This window comes from Bubalus kerabau, chromosome 13 (assembly GCF_029407905.1).
Source record: "Bubalus kerabau isolate K-KA32 ecotype Philippines breed swamp buffalo chromosome 13, PCC_UOA_SB_1v2, whole genome shotgun sequence".
Taxonomy (NCBI): domain Eukaryota; kingdom Metazoa; phylum Chordata; class Mammalia; order Artiodactyla; family Bovidae; genus Bubalus; species Bubalus kerabau.
In genome coordinates this window covers 2,072,415-2,091,662 of record NC_073636.1, presented here as the reverse complement: position 1 = coordinate 2,091,662, position 19,248 = coordinate 2,072,415, and the positions used below count along the sequence as shown (strand labels likewise).

The following is a 19,248-nucleotide window of genomic DNA, read 5'->3' as shown; positions in this document are numbered from 1 at the left end:
CTTTCTCTTTCAACATTAAAAGGACGTGAAGACCACTCACATACTTCACCTGTATCATGCACATACAGATGATAGAGGGCTAGCAGGCAGTGTACAAATTAACCTAACAGATTCCACATATATAAACCTCTTTGAAGAGTTAAGTGCTAATAATATCCAGTGATTTAAAGGAAGAAATATTGACATTTGATTCAAAAGAAAACTGAATTCAAAGTATTACTATTTAAGGTAAATGTCTTATATTCCATACTCAGTCTTCCAGGTGACCTGCTAAAGGGGCCAGAGAGATGAATAAGGGCTAGTCCTTATTAAAGGTTAGTAGAAAACTAGTTTTGTTATTGAGGTAGTGAGATGTGGTGTACTATTGAGCTTTGCTACTCAAGGTGTGAGCCATGCAATGATGCTATCCCATCGCTGGGGCTTGTCAGAGATGCTGAGGCTCACATCCTAGCCGAGACACACTAAATCAGGGTCAGCATGTTGTCATGATGCCCTGCCCTGCACATAAACTCCCAGCAGTGTTGATGTAGAACATGAGTTCTGGAGCCAGATTGCTTGGATTTCAATCTCAGTTCTGCTCCTTAGTATTTGTGTGGCACTGGGCAAGGAATAGAATCAGTCAGTGCCTCAGTTTCTTCATCTGTTAAATAGGAATAATAAATAATCATTAAGAAATATGGACATTTTAGGACTTAACATGTGTTAATAGATGAAAAGGGTCAGAATGGTGCCAAGTTCACAGTAAACACTCAGTAAAATATTTCTTCACTCCTTGTGCTAAAAAGAAGTCATGTTCAAATAGTGCATTTGGGATATTACATACTATTTTGCAGTCAAGCCACTGGATATTTACTTTATTCTCTTTAGAGGTTTATTTTGAAAAATAGAAAATAAAAGTGCTACTGATATCTCATTAGTGACATCGCTCAGTCATGTCTGACTCTTTGTGACCCCATGGACTGTAGCCTACCAGGCTCCTCCGTCTGTGGGACTTTCCAGGCAAGAGTGCTAGAGTGGGTTGCCATTTCCTTCTCCAGAGGATCTTCCCGACCCAGGAATTGAACCCAGGTCTTCTGCACTGTAGGCAGACACTTTACTGTCTGAGCTCATTAGTCATCTCTAATAACCACATTAAACTAGTAGAGCTGTGGAAAATTTATTTTTAATTAAGAACTTTTGTAAAGGAATACTATACATTCATAGAAAACATGCTAGAATGATGACCACCAAAAATGTTAATCTGATCTGCAAGATTACTGAGAGGCCTTTTTGTTTCTTTATTATGTTTTAAAATTTTTTACACCATTTTATCTAGAGAAGTAACTAAAAATATTATAAAGCCTTAGTAATGACTCAGATTAGGTAACATTCTATGACTTTACTAGCCCACGATCCTGATTTATGACTTTAAAAGAGACAAAATAAATTCAGCAACTCAAATCTATTATTCCTTAATTTCTAATTATACACTGGAATTATATATATATATGTAACTATATATTTCTTTTCACATGATCTGAAACAAATGTCTATTGTTCAAAGCAATGGGGGAATTTTTAAATTTCCTACTTTTTTGGTTTGCCAATTACCTATGAAGATAATTTATTAGACTATTACAATTCTGGGAATATTTTGTAGTTCAATAATGTCTTTCATTTTCAAATAGAAATGACCTTTATAACTACCAAGTTAAAAGGATTATACTAAAAAAGTCTTTGCTGCTAAAATAGTGTCTCCAGTGTCTGCCATGTCCTAGATAGAATTTTCTTTTGAGAAAACCATAGTTACTTCTTTTCAGTGGCCTCATTCAAACAAACTTACATTATTACAAGACAGGATAAAGGGCATGCTGGTGTTCAAAGGTGTGAAATGCCATTTTTCTCCCAGCATTATATGGTAAGGGCAAATAATTTTTCTTCTTGAGTTTTAGAAATGAGGTCAGTTAAGGGTTTAGACATTTCAAAGGAAAAAATAAATGTATTTTCTACAGGACCATGTAAAATTTATGCGATTCAATGTGAAATTTATGCGATTCAATGCTTCTAAAATTATTTCTGAAACTGAAAATGTTCAAATATTATTTGAGTGTAACCAACTTTATACATTTACTGAAAATCCTTATGACCATCATTTTAGAGGAAGAACAAAAGTAATGTTGACCTAAAATTCTACTTCTGTATTTTTATATCCATTATTGTTATATTCTCCACAAATAGCTTTTATTTTTTCAAAAAATTAAAGTATAGTTGATTTACAATGGTGTTAGTTTCAGGTTTACAGTAAAGCAGTCAACTATATATATATTTCATATATATATTTCAGATTCTTTTCCATTATAGGCTGTTACAGTTCTGTTTGCTATGTGTGCTGTTTATCTATTTTATATATAGCCATGTGTATCTGTTAATCCTAAACTCCTAATTTGTCCCTCCTCCCTTTCCCTTTGGTAACCATAAGTTTGTTTTCTACGTCTGTGGGTCTATTTCTGTTTTGGGAATTAGTTCATTTGTATCACTTCTTAGTTAAGTAAGACAGAGAAAAAAAATATCACATGATATCACATATACGTGGAATCCAAATAGCTTTTTGGTATGTGATATCTGCTTTGAAAGGACAGTGACATGAAAGATCTGCAGTCTCAAAGGCCTTAGGTCTCCTACTCTGCAAAGTGACATTTTTCTCATTAGAGAAACAGTCTTTAACTGTTTCATTACAAGGCTTTTACCTCTATTACTATATTATATAAGCTGCAATTGGTGGTGTCTTGAAATCTCTTCAAGTCAGAGCTTACTCCTTGGAGAAGATGGCCAACATCTAGGTACAAGTTGATGATATAGAAAGTATTGTTTTGAAATAGTAGCAAAACATAATTTTATCTGAAAATGCTTTCTTTAAACACCTATTTTTTTAAGAAAATAAATTGCATCCAGTTGATTAAAGAGATTCCTGTTTTCTAATTAGAGAAGGCTTAATAGTAATCTAATTATATCTCCACATATTATCTTTCGGAGAAGGCGATGGCACCCCACTCCAGCGCTCTTGCCTAGAAAATCCCATGGACGGAGGAGCCTGGTGGGCTGCAGTCCATGGGGTCACGAAGAGTCGGACACGACTGAGCGACTTCACTTTCACTTTTCACTTTCATGCATTGGAGAAGGAAATGGCAACCCACTCCAGTGTTCTTGCCTGGAGAATCCCAGGGACGGGGGAGCCTGGTGGGCTGCCGTCTATGGGGTCACACAGAGTCGGACACAACTGAAGCAACTTAGCAGCAGCAGCAGCAGCAGCATATTATCTTTACCATGAATTATATTTTATGAAACATGTTATTAAGTTAAAGTCAGTAGAAGAGAAAAGAGTTTCAGAGCTTGGAAATCCCACTGATATCTAAGGGGAGCCTTTAATTTCATATTGGTGTTTATATGAGTAAAACAAGAAATTCACTGAAATCGCTAGTCTTAATCTTTTCAAAGGCCATTACAAAGAAAAAAAAAACAATCCTATCTTTGAAGAAACACTGAAATTAAAGATGTAACTATTGTCAAACATTTAAGTTCTAGTTCCCAGAAAAAAAAATCAGAAAGGGTATTCAATCTTTGGGATTCCTTATTAGCAGAATTGTACTTGGGATTCTTGTCTGCGTGATAAATTGAGAGGATGTTCTCGGGTGAAAACTGCAGGAAGTGAGGAAAACAGACTAAGACAGGGAAACAAGATAAAGCCAGAGTGGTTTGAGCTGGAGTCTAGCCTCGGCCTGACCCTGTAGCTGGCGGGCGGGGCGGGGCATGGGAGCTTGAACTGCAGCAGTGAGGGCGCCCATTCAGAAGCGAGAGTCAGAGGACACAGTCACCGCCTGGAAAGCACAATCTGCTAGACGTCTGATAGAATTGCAAGGCAGTTCCTATCAGCCTAGGCCAGGCTTCTGGAGAAGTGTGCGGCTGTGAGCTGTTTTCAGCCCACCCTGCAGCAGCCCTGCAAAGGAACTCTGGGCTGGTACCAGCAAAATCTGCTTACAGCATGGATGACATGCTTGCTCTCTGTGCCCTCTGGACCAGCCAAGCAGTGAGTGCTCAGACTAACTGCTCAAATTCAAGCAGTAGGCCTAAGTGGTGGTGTCTTTTTTTTTAAGTGGTGTTTTTTTTATTCAGTTCTTTTTAAAATTTATTTATTTATTAGATTGCAGGGTAATTACTTTACAATATTGTGATGGTTTTTGCCATACATCAACATGAATTGGGCTTCCCTGGTAGCTCAGCTGGTAAAGAATCTGCCTGCAAAGCAAGAGACCCTGGTTCGATTCCTGGATCATGAAGATCCCTGGAGAAGGGATAGGCAACCCACTCCAGTATTCTTGGGCTTCCCTGGTGGCTCAGACAGTAAAGAATCCACCTGCAATGTGGGAGACCTGGATTTGATCCCTGGGTTGGGAAGATGCCCTGGAGGAGGGCCTAACAAACTACTCTAGTATTCTTGGCTGGGGAATCCCCATGCACAGAGGAGCTTGGCAGGCTACAGTCCATGGGGTTGCAAAAAGTTGGACACAACTGAGCGACTAAGCACAGCAAAGCAACAACATGAATTGGCCACAGGTATACAAGGAAATGGAGAAGGCAATGGCACCCCACTCCAGTACTCTTGTGTGGGAAATCCCACGGACAGAGGAGCCTGGTAGGCTGCAGTCCATGGGGTCGCTGGGAGTCAGACACGACTGAGTGACTTCACTTTCACTTTTCACTTTCATGCGTTGGAGAAGGAAATGGCAACCCACTCCAGTGTTCTTGCCTGGAGAATCCCAGGGACGGGGGAACCTGGTGGGCTGCCATCTATGGGGTCGCACAGAGTCGGACACGACTGAAGTGACTTAGCAGCACACAAGGAAAAGCTTTACAGACAAGTAAAAGCTAAGTGGCTTTTAACATATGAAAAAGAAACATATGCTAAACATAGGTGTCAAAGACACAACGTTGGAAGTAATTCATGTCTACTGTTAGATGTACTTTTCCAGGAGTGTAAAATTTCCCTATTACTCCATTTTCTGCATACAAAGAAAAACATTATTTATGAAACTTTCCAGGCCAACTTTAAATTTCATCAAACAGGACAGTATATTTATTGGTTCTATAGGATATGATGCTTGCAGTGTAAATAAGAGCCTGAAAAATTTTATTTTGGCATTAGATATTTTTCTTTTTTTAAAGAATATTTATTTATTTGACATGCAGGATCTTCACTGTGACATGCAAGATCTTTCACTGTCGTGCACGGACTCTCTAGTTGTGGCACACAGGCTTAATTGCTCCTCAGACATGTGGCATCTTAGTTTTCTGACTACAGATAAAACCTGTGTCCCCTGCATTGCAAGGCAGATTCTCAACCACTGGACTACCAGGAAAAACCATATTTTTCTTTTTTCATTTCATTTTCTCTCACATTCAATTAACATCTTAGATCACAAATTTCTAAAATTCTATACAAAAAACAAATAAATAATCATAAATGTGCTAAAAAACATATGATGCTTGCTGCTGCTGCTAAGTCGCTTCAGTCATGTCCGACTCTGTGCGACCCCATAGACGGCAGCCCACCAGGCTCCCCCGTCCCTGGGATTCTCCAGGCAAGAACACTGGAGTGGGTTGCCATTTCCTTCTCCAATGCAGGAAAGTGAAAAGTGAAAGTGAAGTCGCTCAGTCGTGTCCGACTCTTCGTGACCCCATGGACTGCAGCCTACCAGGCTCCTCCGTCCATGGGATTTTCCACGCAAGGGTACTGGAGTGGGGTGCCATTGCCTTCTCCTATATGGTGTTTCTGAAGATCTATTTAAAATATTAAAGTATTCAAAATATCCAATAATAGAGATTAGAAAGATAATGTGCAGCTATGTAACGGAAGATTACAAAGTTATTAAAAGTCATGTCATAGAATATTTTATGACATGGAACTGTTTGCATTAAGTGAAAATAAAAGGTTAAAACACAGATTGTGAATATTATCCCGTTTTATGAAAAGTACTAATTGTGCATAAAAAGCCTAGCTGCATGTGTACCCCTTATGTACAGTGCTGGGGGTCCCAGGTGCCACAAGTGGTGAACAGCCGCCTGCCGATGCAAGAGACGTAAGAGACGTGGGTTCAGTCCCCGGGTCGGGAAGATCCCTAAGAGGAGGACATGGCTACCCACTCCAGTAATCTTGTCTGGAGAATCTCATGGACAGAGGAACCTGGCAGGGCTACAGTCCATAGCGTCGCAAAGAGTCAGACATGACTGAAGTGATTTAGCACACATGCACGCACACATGTACAGTGTTATCTCTGTGTGGCTTGGGTGTTTGGATTACAGGTGATGTATTTGGGATTTTTTTTCTCATTTCCATTTAAAAAATTTTCTATGACAAGCCTAGGTTTCTTTATTCTTTTGGAATAAGAAAAAGCTGATTTAATAATATCAACTTGAGTGGACTTGCTATTAAAGTCACCCAAACAAATTTCAAGGTTTTTTCCTATACTGATATTTCTCCAATTTTTCATCTGTTTTCCTGAATCTATCCTCTGAATATTCACAAATGAATACACACAAATGAAGTGTGAAAATAGCTAGTTTTTAATCACTATTTGTAATGTTTATGTCATCCCAATAATCATGAAATTCTATTTCAGTCTACATGGAAACTTCATATTTTTTTTTTAATAAACACATCAAAGATTTTATTCAACTCGTTGATTAATGACTAAATCAATCAGATGACAAGGCAAATTCACCAGGATTTTGAGGAAGCTTCATATTTTTAAACTTCACTTCTAATATTTCTAGGCCCTTTCTTACCTATTCTTTGCATTGTGACATCTAATTTAGAATAACACACCAATTATTTTGGGAATATGTATTATAATATATAAATATACAGTAATAATAGTTGACACTTTGTGACCTATACTACACAACAGGTACTGTGTTAAGTAACTTTTGTACTGTAAAAAATCACAAAAGCACTTTGAAAACCCTGTACTTTAAAGACAAAAGAAAACAACAAATGACTTGATGATCATCTTCTTTTCTACATGTTTTATTCACCTTTAATCAACATGAAATGATCTAGAAAATTTCCCCTGAAACAGCAAGATGTCTACTGTTTAATGTGGTCACAAAAGAAGATGCTGGTGGTGGCCACAGAATGCCAAAAGAGAATGAAATATGAAAAATTCAGGGTATCTTCTAGATGTTTTGGGAGATGAGGCTGAACTCCACCAAAGTGGTTTTCCAGTGTTCTCTTTTCCTTTCCTGAGGGTGATGTTATGTAGGAAAAGCTAGCAACAAGATTTGGAAATCATGCTTCACACCATGCACAAGGCTAGAACAACCCTCTCACCTCTTTCTTCACTTCTTCTTCATCTTCCAGTGTTAAAGCAGCCAGTTGTTTAGCTCTCTGCTCCATCAGATTCACATATCGGATTGGATTTGACAAAGCTTCAATCACATCTAAATAGGAAAGAGACATTTTAGATTGATGGTCCTGGAGATACTGATTATCCACCATGCATCAATCTATCCATCCATCCCTTCATCCATCCATCCAGTCACCCATCCATCCATGTATTTGTTCATCATCTCTCTACTTGTCCATCCATTTACTGATTCACCATCCATCTTCCATCTTTCCATCTACCCATATAACTATCTACTTATCCAGCCAACACTTTGGAAATGGACAAGAGTCCACTGGCTGAACCTCAGGAAGAGAGAACTCAAAGGTCATCTCTGAGTCACACTGGATAAGCTCCAACTCAGGATGTGCCAGTGCTCCAAATTTTTAAGTTTTATTTGAGCATTTCATCCAATTCAGACATGGCCCACAAATTTGTCCTGTTTCCCACACTGGTGTTTCACAGGGGAGACATTTCCCATAAAAAGGCTGCTTTACAGACTGTTGAAACAACCCAGTGATTTGGCAATATGGGTATCATTTGAACATGATGCTGTCTAGCTGGAATGAGTTATGAGCTGCTGTCTTCAGATTGGACACCTGCTCCAAGACTACCATAGTCTCCACCACTTCCCAGGATCTTCCACTCAGGTACCTTGGCACCACAAGCATTTAAATGTATGATTCCAGGCTGACATCATCGTAAGTTAATTTCTATAGTTTAGGATTTCACTCAGAGAAAGGGTCAGGATTCTAAAACTGGCTGAAGGCAAATTCACTGCACAGACCTAGATAGACTGTATAGTATCAGGTAGCATTGGGTAGAAAGTACTGAACTCATGAGAATAATATTACCTATGGATAAAAATGCTCAATAATTTATTGAGATTTAAATTAAAATTTATTCACAAGGGTTTGATGAATTTACTTCTAAACATGCATACAAACACAGAGGTGATTCTGAGGTCACACTCTCTTGCCTTTGTTTAATCCAGTTTTCTTTCCACTGAGTCACAAAAATATGGATGACCCCAGATGGAGCTATCCCTCCGGGTTAGGTGGTTTACCTGCATATGTGTCTGGGACATAGTCCTTCACCTCTATGTAGACAAAGAGCGCTGGCAGCATCAGAGGCTGGTTCCTCTCGTTCCTCAGACAGATGTAGTGATAGCCTGGGGGGAGGGGTGACATGATACCGTGCATCACGGTTTCTTATAATGCGAAACATCTATTCGATCGGAGTACTTATTTCAGATGACTCTGGATGACCAACAGCTTACTTCTACCTCATTTTAATCACATGCTCTTGACTGATAGGGTATTATTTTTCTCATCAAACAGGAAAATAATGTTGACTCTGATTTTTTTTTCTCCCTTTCCAACCCTGTTTTTCCCCACAAGAGAATTTGAAACCATGTGTCACAGATTGAATTATCAGTCCAAATTTGTGCCCTGTACATGATTTCTTGGTTGGGGGGTTAGCCTGTTTGGACAATGGGATGTTAGTGATGTGTACAAGCAGAGGCTTCACACGCACTTGCAGATACAAGCGTGCATCCCACTGGGCTGCCGTGAGATGCCTGGGAGTGCAACTGCTTCTTCACCTGGAGCCCCTGCGTGAGCAGGCGTGGGAAGTCCACAGCCTCAAGCACAGCTTCACAGCCAAACCTCACCAAGCCCCACTACTCCATGCTTGTGAGCACGAAGATGAAACACCTTTTATAAGCCTTTTAATTTTCAGGTAGTTTGTTACACATAACATCTGGCAAGAGTTGACTGGCCTAGTAGTCATAGGGCATCACAAAAACATAATATTGCCAGATGAAATATATAATCTCATAATCCTTTTTACAGAGTGAAACACCAAAACAACAAATAGCTTCCTACATTGTTCTTTAATAACCTTCTAAGGCAGTGCTGATTTTCTTTACAACTTTGATAAAAAGTTTCCCACAATGCTAACCATACCTGGCCGAATTGCTTGTACTGGCAAGATTCGGTGACCAATAAATTTACCTCCTTCTTCATAAACTGCTATCCTCAGACAGGCTAGCGAAGGAAGAACCACCTATAGGACATTAAGAATACATGTGGTTACAAGAAGGAGTGACTCCCAGAAAGAATTAGAAAGGTAATATTCAAACAGGCCCTACTTTTCCAAATCCAAGAAGTTTCTGCTGAGCAAATTGATAAAAAGTTAAGTTACTGCTCTATAATTTAGATTTTCAAAAAGAGAAGGATTACCAGAGATATGGCTTCATCTGTGTTTTATCACCTTTTCAAAATGAGGAATCTGTTCAACAAACAGACCATTTTCTTTTGACATGAACATTCTCAAGGCAGAAATGACAAAAGTTCTATGTTTAAATACTGTGAGTTAATGGTTTAGTTACAGTTTGAGCATTCACTATTATATTTTCAAAGCAAACTACCTTTGTACTTTGGAGCAAATGCAAAAATTATAAAGTAGCTTTCAAGGATAGCTTTCAAAATGAGATTGCTTTATTTATTTGTAAATTCCCAAATTAGCCATAAGTAGTACTCTTGCCTAGAAAATCCCATGGCTGGAGGAGCCTAGTAGGCTATAGTCCATGTGGTTGCAAAGAGTCAGACACAACTGAGCGACTTAAAAAAAAAAAAAAATTGCTTACTTTTTTTTTCTCTCAGTGTAAAACATCTGGAGTACATATGCAGCTATACTATATCAACACGTCAAGACCATGAGGCCAATTATACCTTAGATATGTATTTCTTTGGAACATAAGAAAACTAACATTTATTGACTACTTTCAATGGGTTAGATATTTTCTAAATGTTTTCAGTATATTTAGAAAATACTCATATAAGAATGCTATGATGTAGACAGTATTACTAAATCCAATTAACATAAAAAAAAAAGCTGGAGTGCAGAGATCTTTACCACAGATAGGATACCCTCTTTGCAGAAGACTGCCTTTGTAGATATTTTGGCCAGATAAAAGCAAAGTGATAAAGAGTGCACTCTACTTTCTACTGCACTTAATGTCTTCCTTTTTGTTTAAACCATGTGTGAAAAAGATCTGTTTTTTGGTGAAAGCAGAGGGAAAGACAAGTTGAATGTAAAAGGTAACTCTATCAGATAGAATCCAGACAAGTTACAAAGACCAATGCCAGTGGTTGGAGATTCCAGGAGTTTAATTGCTATGCTTTTTAAAGGAAGCACGGACTTCCTTTATCTTGGCTACCGTATTACTCCCTATTTACCACTCTACTTCATTCGAATTATAGTGAAGATATATCATTTATCACTTGTATTATGAGAGGCTATGAGTTAAAATTACATGTTATTCTGGTCTTCCAAATGAGGTATCCTAGAATTAATTGATTCACAATTATGAAAAATCCAAACAAGCAATTCACAGAAATCTTGAGGTTTTCAAGATAGTTTTGAAAATGCTATTATATTATTAATGTGTAACTTTCCAAATGAAACAATAAGTAATTCCTCATTTCATATTTTTTCCAGTATGCTGCTGCTGTATAGAACACCTGAAATGACTCTTTGCGACTCCATGGACTCCTCTGTCCATGGGATTCTCCAGGCAAGAATACTGGAGTGGGTTGTCATTTCCTTCTCCAGGAGATCTTCTTGACCCAGGGACTGAACCCAGGTCTCCTGCATTGTAGGCAGATGCTTTACTCTCTGAGCCACCAGGTAAGTCATAAAACACCTAGAAGATGCATTAACATCTGACGTGAAGGACACAAGACCAACCTTTTTGAATACAATGGGTTCTTCTTCCCAGATGGGATTTACAGCGTTTCCTTGTGATGTTTTGGTCTTAAATGCCTTCCTCCTTGTGTCCACAGGCAAACCAAACATATCCACTTCCACATAAGTCCCGACTTTCTTATCAGAGAGAAACTGACCTGAAATAATCTAGAAAGTTTTTTTAAATTAAAAAAAAAAAAACTCTTAAAAAATGAATAACAATTATACAAGAGAAAACTTCAGGGAGGGACAAATGCTAATGATGAATGTTGAGCCATAATCAAAGTAAAACATAAACAACAGTACAATATTATTTCTTTTCTGGTTAAAGAATTGTTAGAAGAATAATGATAATGCCAGGATTAGGGGTTAATTAATAAGACAAAGTTGTATAGGGGTGAAATACATGAACAAGCATGAAAAGTTTGATGAGATTATGGCTTTTACATTTGAGAGATACTACCTATTAAAAGTTAAAAGTTGATTTTTAGAGCCAACTGAATATAAGGATTTTTCTAATACTTAATAACTTTATAAGAGAAAAAAATTCTCATTTTAGCATGATTCAGTTCAGTTCAGTTCAGTTGCTCAGTCGTGTCTGACTCTTTGTGACCCCATGAACTGCAGCACACCAGGCCTCCCTGTCCATCAAGAACTCCCAGAGTTTACTCAAACTCATGTCCATTGAGTCAGTGATGCCATTCAACCATCTCATCCTCTGTTGTCCCCTTCTCCTCCCGCCTTCAATCTTTCCCAGCATTAGGGTCTTTTCAAATGAGTCAGCTCTTCACATTAGGTGGCCAAAGTTTTGGAGTTTCAGCATCAACCTCAGTCCTTCACCATCAGTCTAGATCACCTGACCTGCCTCTTAAGAAATCTGTATGCAGGTCAGGAAGCAACTGTTGGAACTGGACACAGAACAACAGACTGGTTCCAAATAGGAAAAAGGAGTACGTCAAGGCTGTATATTGTCACCCTGCTTATTTAACTTATATGCAGAGTACATCATGAGAAACGCTGGGTTGGATGAAGCACAAGCTGGAATCAAGATTGCCAGGAGAAATATCAATAACCTCAGATATGCAGATGACACCACCCTTATGGCAGAAAGTGAAGAACTAAAGAACCTCTTGATGAAAGTGAAAGAGGAGAGTGAAAAACTTGTCTTAAAACTCAGCATTCAGAAAACTAAGATCATGGCATCCAGTCCCATCGCTTTGTGGCAAATAGATGGGGAAACAGTGGCTGACTTTATTTTTTGGGGCTCCAAAATGAAAATGAAAATGAAAATTAAATGAAATTAAAGGATGCTTACTCCTTGGAAGGAAAGTTATGACCAACCTAGACAGCACATTAAAAAGCAGAGACATTACTTTGCCAACAAAAGTCTGTCTAGTCAAGGCTATGGTTTTTCCAGTGGTCGTGTATGGCTGTGAGAGTTGGACTATAAAGAAAGCTGAGTGCTGAAGAATTGATGCTTTTGGACTGTGGTGTTGGAGAAGACTCTTGAGAGTCCCTTGGACTGCAAGAAGATCCAACTAGTCCATCCTAAAAGAAATCAGTCCTGAATATTCATTGGAAGGACTTATGTTGAACCATGATTGTAGATGAAATTAAAAGGTTGCTTAAGAGTACAACTTATCATCTCCCATAAATATTAGACTCTTTGATTTCAGAGCTAAAGCAAGAAAGAATCTCTGCTTTGTATTTGCTTGGTTGTTTTCTACCTAACTTTAAACCAGTTTAAATATTTTTAAATTTTAAACATATTTACTCAGCCATTAAAAAGAATACATTTGAATCAGTTCTAATGAGGTGGATGAAACTGGAGCCTATTATACAGAGTGAAGTAAGCCAGAAAGAAAAATACCAATACAGTATACTAACGCATATATATGGAATTTAGAAAGATGGTAACAATAACCCTGTATACGAGACAGCAAAAGAGACACTGATGTATAGAACAGTCTTTTGGACTCTGTGGGAGAGGGAGAGGGTGGGATGATTTGGGAGAATGGCATTGAAACATGTATAATATCATATATGAAACGAGTCGCCAGTCCAGGTTTGATGCACGATACTGGATGCTTGGGGCTGGTGCACTGGGACGACCCAGAGGGATGGTATGGGGAGGGAGGAGGGTTCAGGATGGGGAACACATGTATATCTGTGGCGGATGCATGTTGATATATGGCAAAACCAATACAATATTGTAAAGTTAAAAAATAAAATAAAATAAATTAAAAAAAAAGAAAAAAAAAGAGTACAAATTTAACACATAGCATAGTAGAAAGTCTAGGATTAAAAAAATCTTCTTGTTCATAAAATTCAATTTGACAGAGTAGTTATAATACCATGCTACTCCAATTCTGAAGATTGTTACACTTTAATAAAAAGCCAAAATAATGATAAAAGTACTAAAAACAAATACCAACTTTAAACTATTAAACTCAGTTTATCATCACTCCTAACTGCACTGGTTAACCATCCACATGATTGTGGTATCCTTTGCCTAGCTATAAAGCTAATGAATATTGTGGAATTAAATGAGGTTTTAAAACTATACGCTCATAATTTTCAGAATCTGAGGGGTTCTCGAATGTTATCAAGTTAATGGAGACAGACACTATGTCCTTCTGCTTTAACAACAGAGAGGGAAATGTGGAAAGCAAGTGTTGGTGGAACGGACTCAGTGATCTGTGTTATCTGATTGACAAAGCTTCACTTTCTGAGCTCCAGTCGGTGAAAGGAGACAGAATCACCAAGATGATGGCTGGGCTGGAAATGGACACAATGGCGGCCTGGGGATGGCCATGGTGACTGGGGAGGCCAACGGCAGCTGCATGCTGACGTGGTTAGAGATGCCACACAAGTTAGAAAGTTATGAGGAGGAGGCTGTTTACCCTGGGAATGCATTTACCCTGGGAAAATGCATTTCTCCTGAATATTCTCTGTGCCTGAGTGCATGAGACCTGCAAGGAACAATCTCTTTGTTTCCTTTGAGGTTCTACATGAGAACAACGTAGCAGACATTTTATAGTATGTTTGAAACTTCCAAGTTAAATGAGTCATGCTGGGAATTCAGATGCATCAAAGATGGTGTGTGCTTAAGATTTTTTTAAATGAGTTTTAAATTTTTTCTTTTCCTTTTTTTATCTTTATCTGCTCAGCATGTGGATCTTAGTTCCCCACCCAGTGATTGAACCTGCGCCCCCTGCATTGGCAGTGTGGAATCTTAACCACTGGACCCCCAGGGAAGTGACAATATGCTTAAGATTTTGATTAAAATAGACTTCTTAACTAAATGAATAACACTGAGCCTCAATGTTCTCATAAGTAAAATAGGATCATGGAACACCACCAGAGCTCAGAGGTCCACTCTGGCATTATAAAGTCTATGTCAGGGGATCAAAACAAAGGCAGTACTGGGTGGATGTGAGCTGCATTTTGGCTCCAGCCATCATGGTGAAGGCAGGATTCTGCTGCGGGGTCTCTGAGGCATTATGGCCTGTCCATTCAGAGGACACTGACATCTCCAGAGCAGTGTCTCCACTCTGGACTCGGGCAGCAGTGTACACCTGTCTGGGACTCAACTGTTTTCCCCAGTTTCTCTATGTGTTTATTTATAATCACTTACACTGTCATGGTAGAATTTTCAAGAAAGAATAAACAACAAAGCAAATATATAAAATGAGATGAATTGTCAAACAAGGACAAAAGATTATTTTGATAAAATATCACTATCAGTTTGACCTGACTACAACTACAGTTAACAAAAATTCTAAAACAGCATTTTATCCGCGAGTGATGTTTGAGTTTATCTTAATCAAACTTGACAGGAATTAAACATCCTTTGCTGAAAACAATTTCCTAAACTAAATATAATCTTGAAGCTCTAATTCTGCCAACTCCACTTGGCAGATATATGGGGTGAAATAATTTCAAATGATATCATTGAGAAACACTCCAGTGCAACTTTATTTTTAATCTCTGGTGTAAATGACATAAATTTTAAAGTAAAAAAGGGTTCAACAAGCTTAGAATAGATATAAATTAGTGAAATTGTTATTGTTATTGTTCAGTCACTAAGTCATATCTCTTTGCGACCTCGTAGACTATATAGAGTAATTTTTAACACAGTTTTTTATATGCTTTTGGTTTAGGGTCAATTGGAAAATTGCATTTATGCTTTATTAAAAAGGTTTCTTAGTGCTGCAATTATCCAGTTAAACAGAAAAGAAATGGAACTTTTAAAAAGTAAATGAAACTTAGCTACAACAACCAATGGCTTATAGGGTTTTCATGTAAAAAGTTTTTTATAAAAATGATTTCCCATTTATAGTATTAAAAATATTTTCTCACAGCTAAAAAATACCTTGCATCTCCTGTAAAATCAATTTCAAAGACTGCAGAAATCATTTGCAATTAATTTTTTGAGGGTCAGATGTATGTTTAATGATGTGATTCTTGTATTTAAGCCACCAGGGAAGCCCTTAATATCATTACTCACTATGTGTTATAAATTCCTGAATACTCTGATAGATTTTCAAAAGCCATGCTATGGTAACTGGAGGACTTTTATTCAATATTTAATAATTTATTTAGAGAATACCTTTATTTTCTCTAATTTTGCTCAGTGGCTAATTTTCCTAAAACTAACAGTGGGAGGCAAGACCACATTTCTCCAATATGAGTCACTGATTTTTGTGGTTTTGGCTTTCCTGGTGGCTCAAACAGTAAAAAATCCAGCTGTAATGCAGGAGATCTGGGTTTGATCCCTGGGTCGGGAAGATCCCTTGGAGAAGGGAATCCACTCTCCATATTCTTGCCTGGAGAAACCCATAGACAGAGGAGCCTGGCAGCCTACAGTCCATGGGTTTGCAAAGAGGTGGACACGACTGAGTAACTAAGCACATACACACACACACACACATACACACAGTTTTTGTGGTACATTTCTCTGTAGGATCTTTGCACCTAAAGAAAGGACTAGCCTTTCTTTAGGTGAATCTCAGCAACTTGCTTCACTGATTTTGGATCTAATTTTTAGCCCATTAAAAAGTGGGGCATCTTGTGCATATAGCTTTTGAAAACTTTTAAATAATTTTTAATATGAATATGAAAACTTTTAATGTGAATGAAAACTTTTAATATGAATATAACTTTTAATATTAAAACTTTTAATGTGAACTTTCTGAAACTTTATTGGGAAGTAAACGCTTAATGACTAAATTACTTTACACAAAATAGGTGTGGTTGAAGACTTTTGCTGGGTACAGTTGTGTGATGGGGTGAACATACCTTAACAGATAAAGTGTTGGCCACTATGCCGTCCACGATGCCTTCTGTGAATGGATCAAAGTGCTTGTCAGGTCTCCTCATGAACTCCGGCTTCAGCCTGTAGCCACTCTTCCCATTGTATTCATACATCCCCATGTTTATCTGCATAGCCAGGTCTGTGAATAAAAGACACAAACCTTACTGGGACTGTATTTACACCTGGAGCAAGAACATAAGATTGTATTACAATACACTTCTGCTTCCTCTTTAAGAAGAAAGACTTATCATTATAGAAACTTAGGAAAAAAAAAAAAAAACAAAAAAACTTAGGAAACAGACAAGAAAAAAAAACCAAGCTGTCATCTCCACACAGATTGGTGTATATTTTGTTTTTCTATTTAAAACATATTCATATATTTGAATATATAAATTATATGCAGTATGTCCATTTCATTAAATATTCATTTGCTTTAATTTTAACAACTGTATAAAATATTTTTGGATAGATATACCTGAATACACAGATTATACCAGGCCCCACTCTGGACATATTTATGTCTCTTCCAAATTTTTATCATTACATATAATGTTTTGATTTTACCACGTTGTTGTGGTGAAATCTTTGAAATCTTTGAAGACATCATTAATGATGCTTTTAGGAGTGAATTTTCTAGGTCAGAAAATATGTCTATTGCAAAAGCCTTTTGATAATTCTTACTAAGATGCCCTTCAGAAAGTTTAAATCTCCAATCCATGTTTTTGAGGATGGACTTCTTCATACTTAACCAACAGTAGATACTATAATTCTTTTTTTAATTTATAGGAAAAAAATTTTCTTTTAATTTTTTTTTATTTGATTACTTACTACCAATATCTAATCACTCCTTGACTTGTTTCTAATGGACAAAGATTCCTGGTCAAAGTTTGCTAAGACTTGATCAATGTATGAAATAAATGTCTACATTATTTGCAATTGCTAGAGCTAAACAAACAAGCTTTAACGTCATAATGAATTTGAGAAGCTATCAATTTGTTCCAGATTGTCTGAGTTACAACTCATCTCTATTTAGACGGACAAAAAAGAATTTGATAGTAGAATTATTTCAAAGTTTCATGTAATGGAAAAGTAAGTGAATTTTAATTTATCATTTTGTAAGTTATTATGACTGTGATACCAAAATTGGATAAACTACCAAAATTATGCTTGAAAAAATTAACTTCAAAAGCCTAAAAATTAATTGCCAAGTCATATCTTCTAAAAAAACAATACATAAGCAAGTAGAATTTTTCTCAGGAACAAAACGATACTTACGTATTAGGAGATATATTAATAAAACATCACATTTCTCACAAAGAGGAAATGAACATATGATCATCCTGATAGATGCCAAGGAGACATTTAATAATACTCAACATAAATTCCTGAAACCGGTGCTGTCATTTAGGCCACGTGTAGGTCCCTTTAGTGTAAACGACTGTCTCAAGTCACAGCTAGCACCTACCCATAGGCATCATGATGCGAAATTCTCATTAGCGTCAAGATGAAGTGTCCACTCTTAATAATATTAGTCAATATTATTTTAGAACAGTCAGTCCAAGGCAAAGAAACACTGAACGGTAATAGAAAAGGAGAATTTCCTTTTCCATATATTAAACCATATTATTAAACATTATAGTAATAACAAGGTTATCGGCTCCAGGAAGGTGAAAAATTTATTAATGCAGAAGACTTATACATTGAAAAAATGGACCCAAATTAACAATGACAAAGGCAACCTCTAGTATAAAAGACTGATCTCTTACCAAGATTATACATGAAAATTAAATCTGTGTAGATGAAAGGGTTAAATTACATGTGAAAAAGAAACTATGAAAGAAACAGGAGTAAGCATGGATTGATTTTCAGATGTGGAGCTTGTGATTGTGAGAGTAAACTAAGATTCCATAAAACGAAACATTAATCAATCCGATCTCATTTGTCCCATAAAATAAGACAACATGACTTTTATATTAAAAGTACTGCTATAAATGAACAGAAAAATTGACAGCAGTCCTGAATCAAAGCACAAATGCAAAAATAAAAAGCATATCATTCCATCATAGAGGATTGCAGTGCAGAAGTAGGAAGTCAAGAGATACCTGGAGTAAGAGGCAAGTTTGGCTTTAGAGTACAAAAGGAAAAGGGCAAAGGCTAAAAGAGTTTTGCCAAGAGAATACACTGGTCATAGCAAACACCCTCTTCCAACAACACAAGAGGATTCTACACATGGACATCACCAGATGGTCAATACAGAAATCAGATTGATGGTATACTTTGCAGCCAAAGATGGAGAAGCTCTAGACAGTCAGCAAAAACAAGACCTGGAACTGACTGTGGCTCAGATCATCAGTTCCTTATTGCAAAATTCAGACTTAAATTGAAAAGTGTAGGGAAAACCATGAGGCCATTCAGGTATGACATAAATCAAATCCCTTATGGTTATACAGTGGAGGGGATGAATAGATCTGGGATTAGATCTGGTAGACAGAGTGCTTGAAGAACTAAGGGCAGTAGTTCATAACCCTATTCAGGAGGCAGTGACTAAAACCATCCCAAAGAAAAAGAAATGCAAGAAGGCAAAGTGGTTTTCAGCAGGCTTTATAAACAGCTGAGGAAAGAACTGAAGCAAAAGATAAAGGAGAAAGGGAAAGATATACCCAACGAAAGGAGAGTTCCAGACAATGGCAAGGAGAGATAAGAAGGCCTTCTTAAATGAAGTATGCAAAGAAACAGAGGAAAACAATAGAATAAGGAAGACTAG

The 19,248-nt window shown here is 37.3% G+C and overlaps 1 protein-coding gene across 3 annotated transcripts in view; it reads right to left on the bottom strand.

Moving 5' to 3' along the window:
* The window catches only part of PLCB1 (phospholipase C beta 1), an 850,060-nt gene that overhangs the window by 145,787 nt on the left and 685,025 nt on the right, over positions 1-19,248 (bottom strand). For all 3 annotated transcript variants that reach the window (XM_055543363.1, XM_055543364.1, XM_055543365.1), the window contains exons 19-23: positions 16,469-16,623; positions 11,171-11,335; positions 9,385-9,484; positions 8,484-8,588; positions 7,363-7,472 (exon numbers count right to left, since the gene is read on the bottom strand). In XM_055543363.1, the coding sequence (XP_055399338.1) occupies positions 7,363-7,472; positions 8,484-8,588; positions 9,385-9,484; positions 11,171-11,335; positions 16,469-16,623 (635 nt within the window). The remainder of the gene's footprint in view (positions 1-7,362; positions 7,473-8,483; positions 8,589-9,384; positions 9,485-11,170; positions 11,336-16,468; positions 16,624-19,248) is intronic.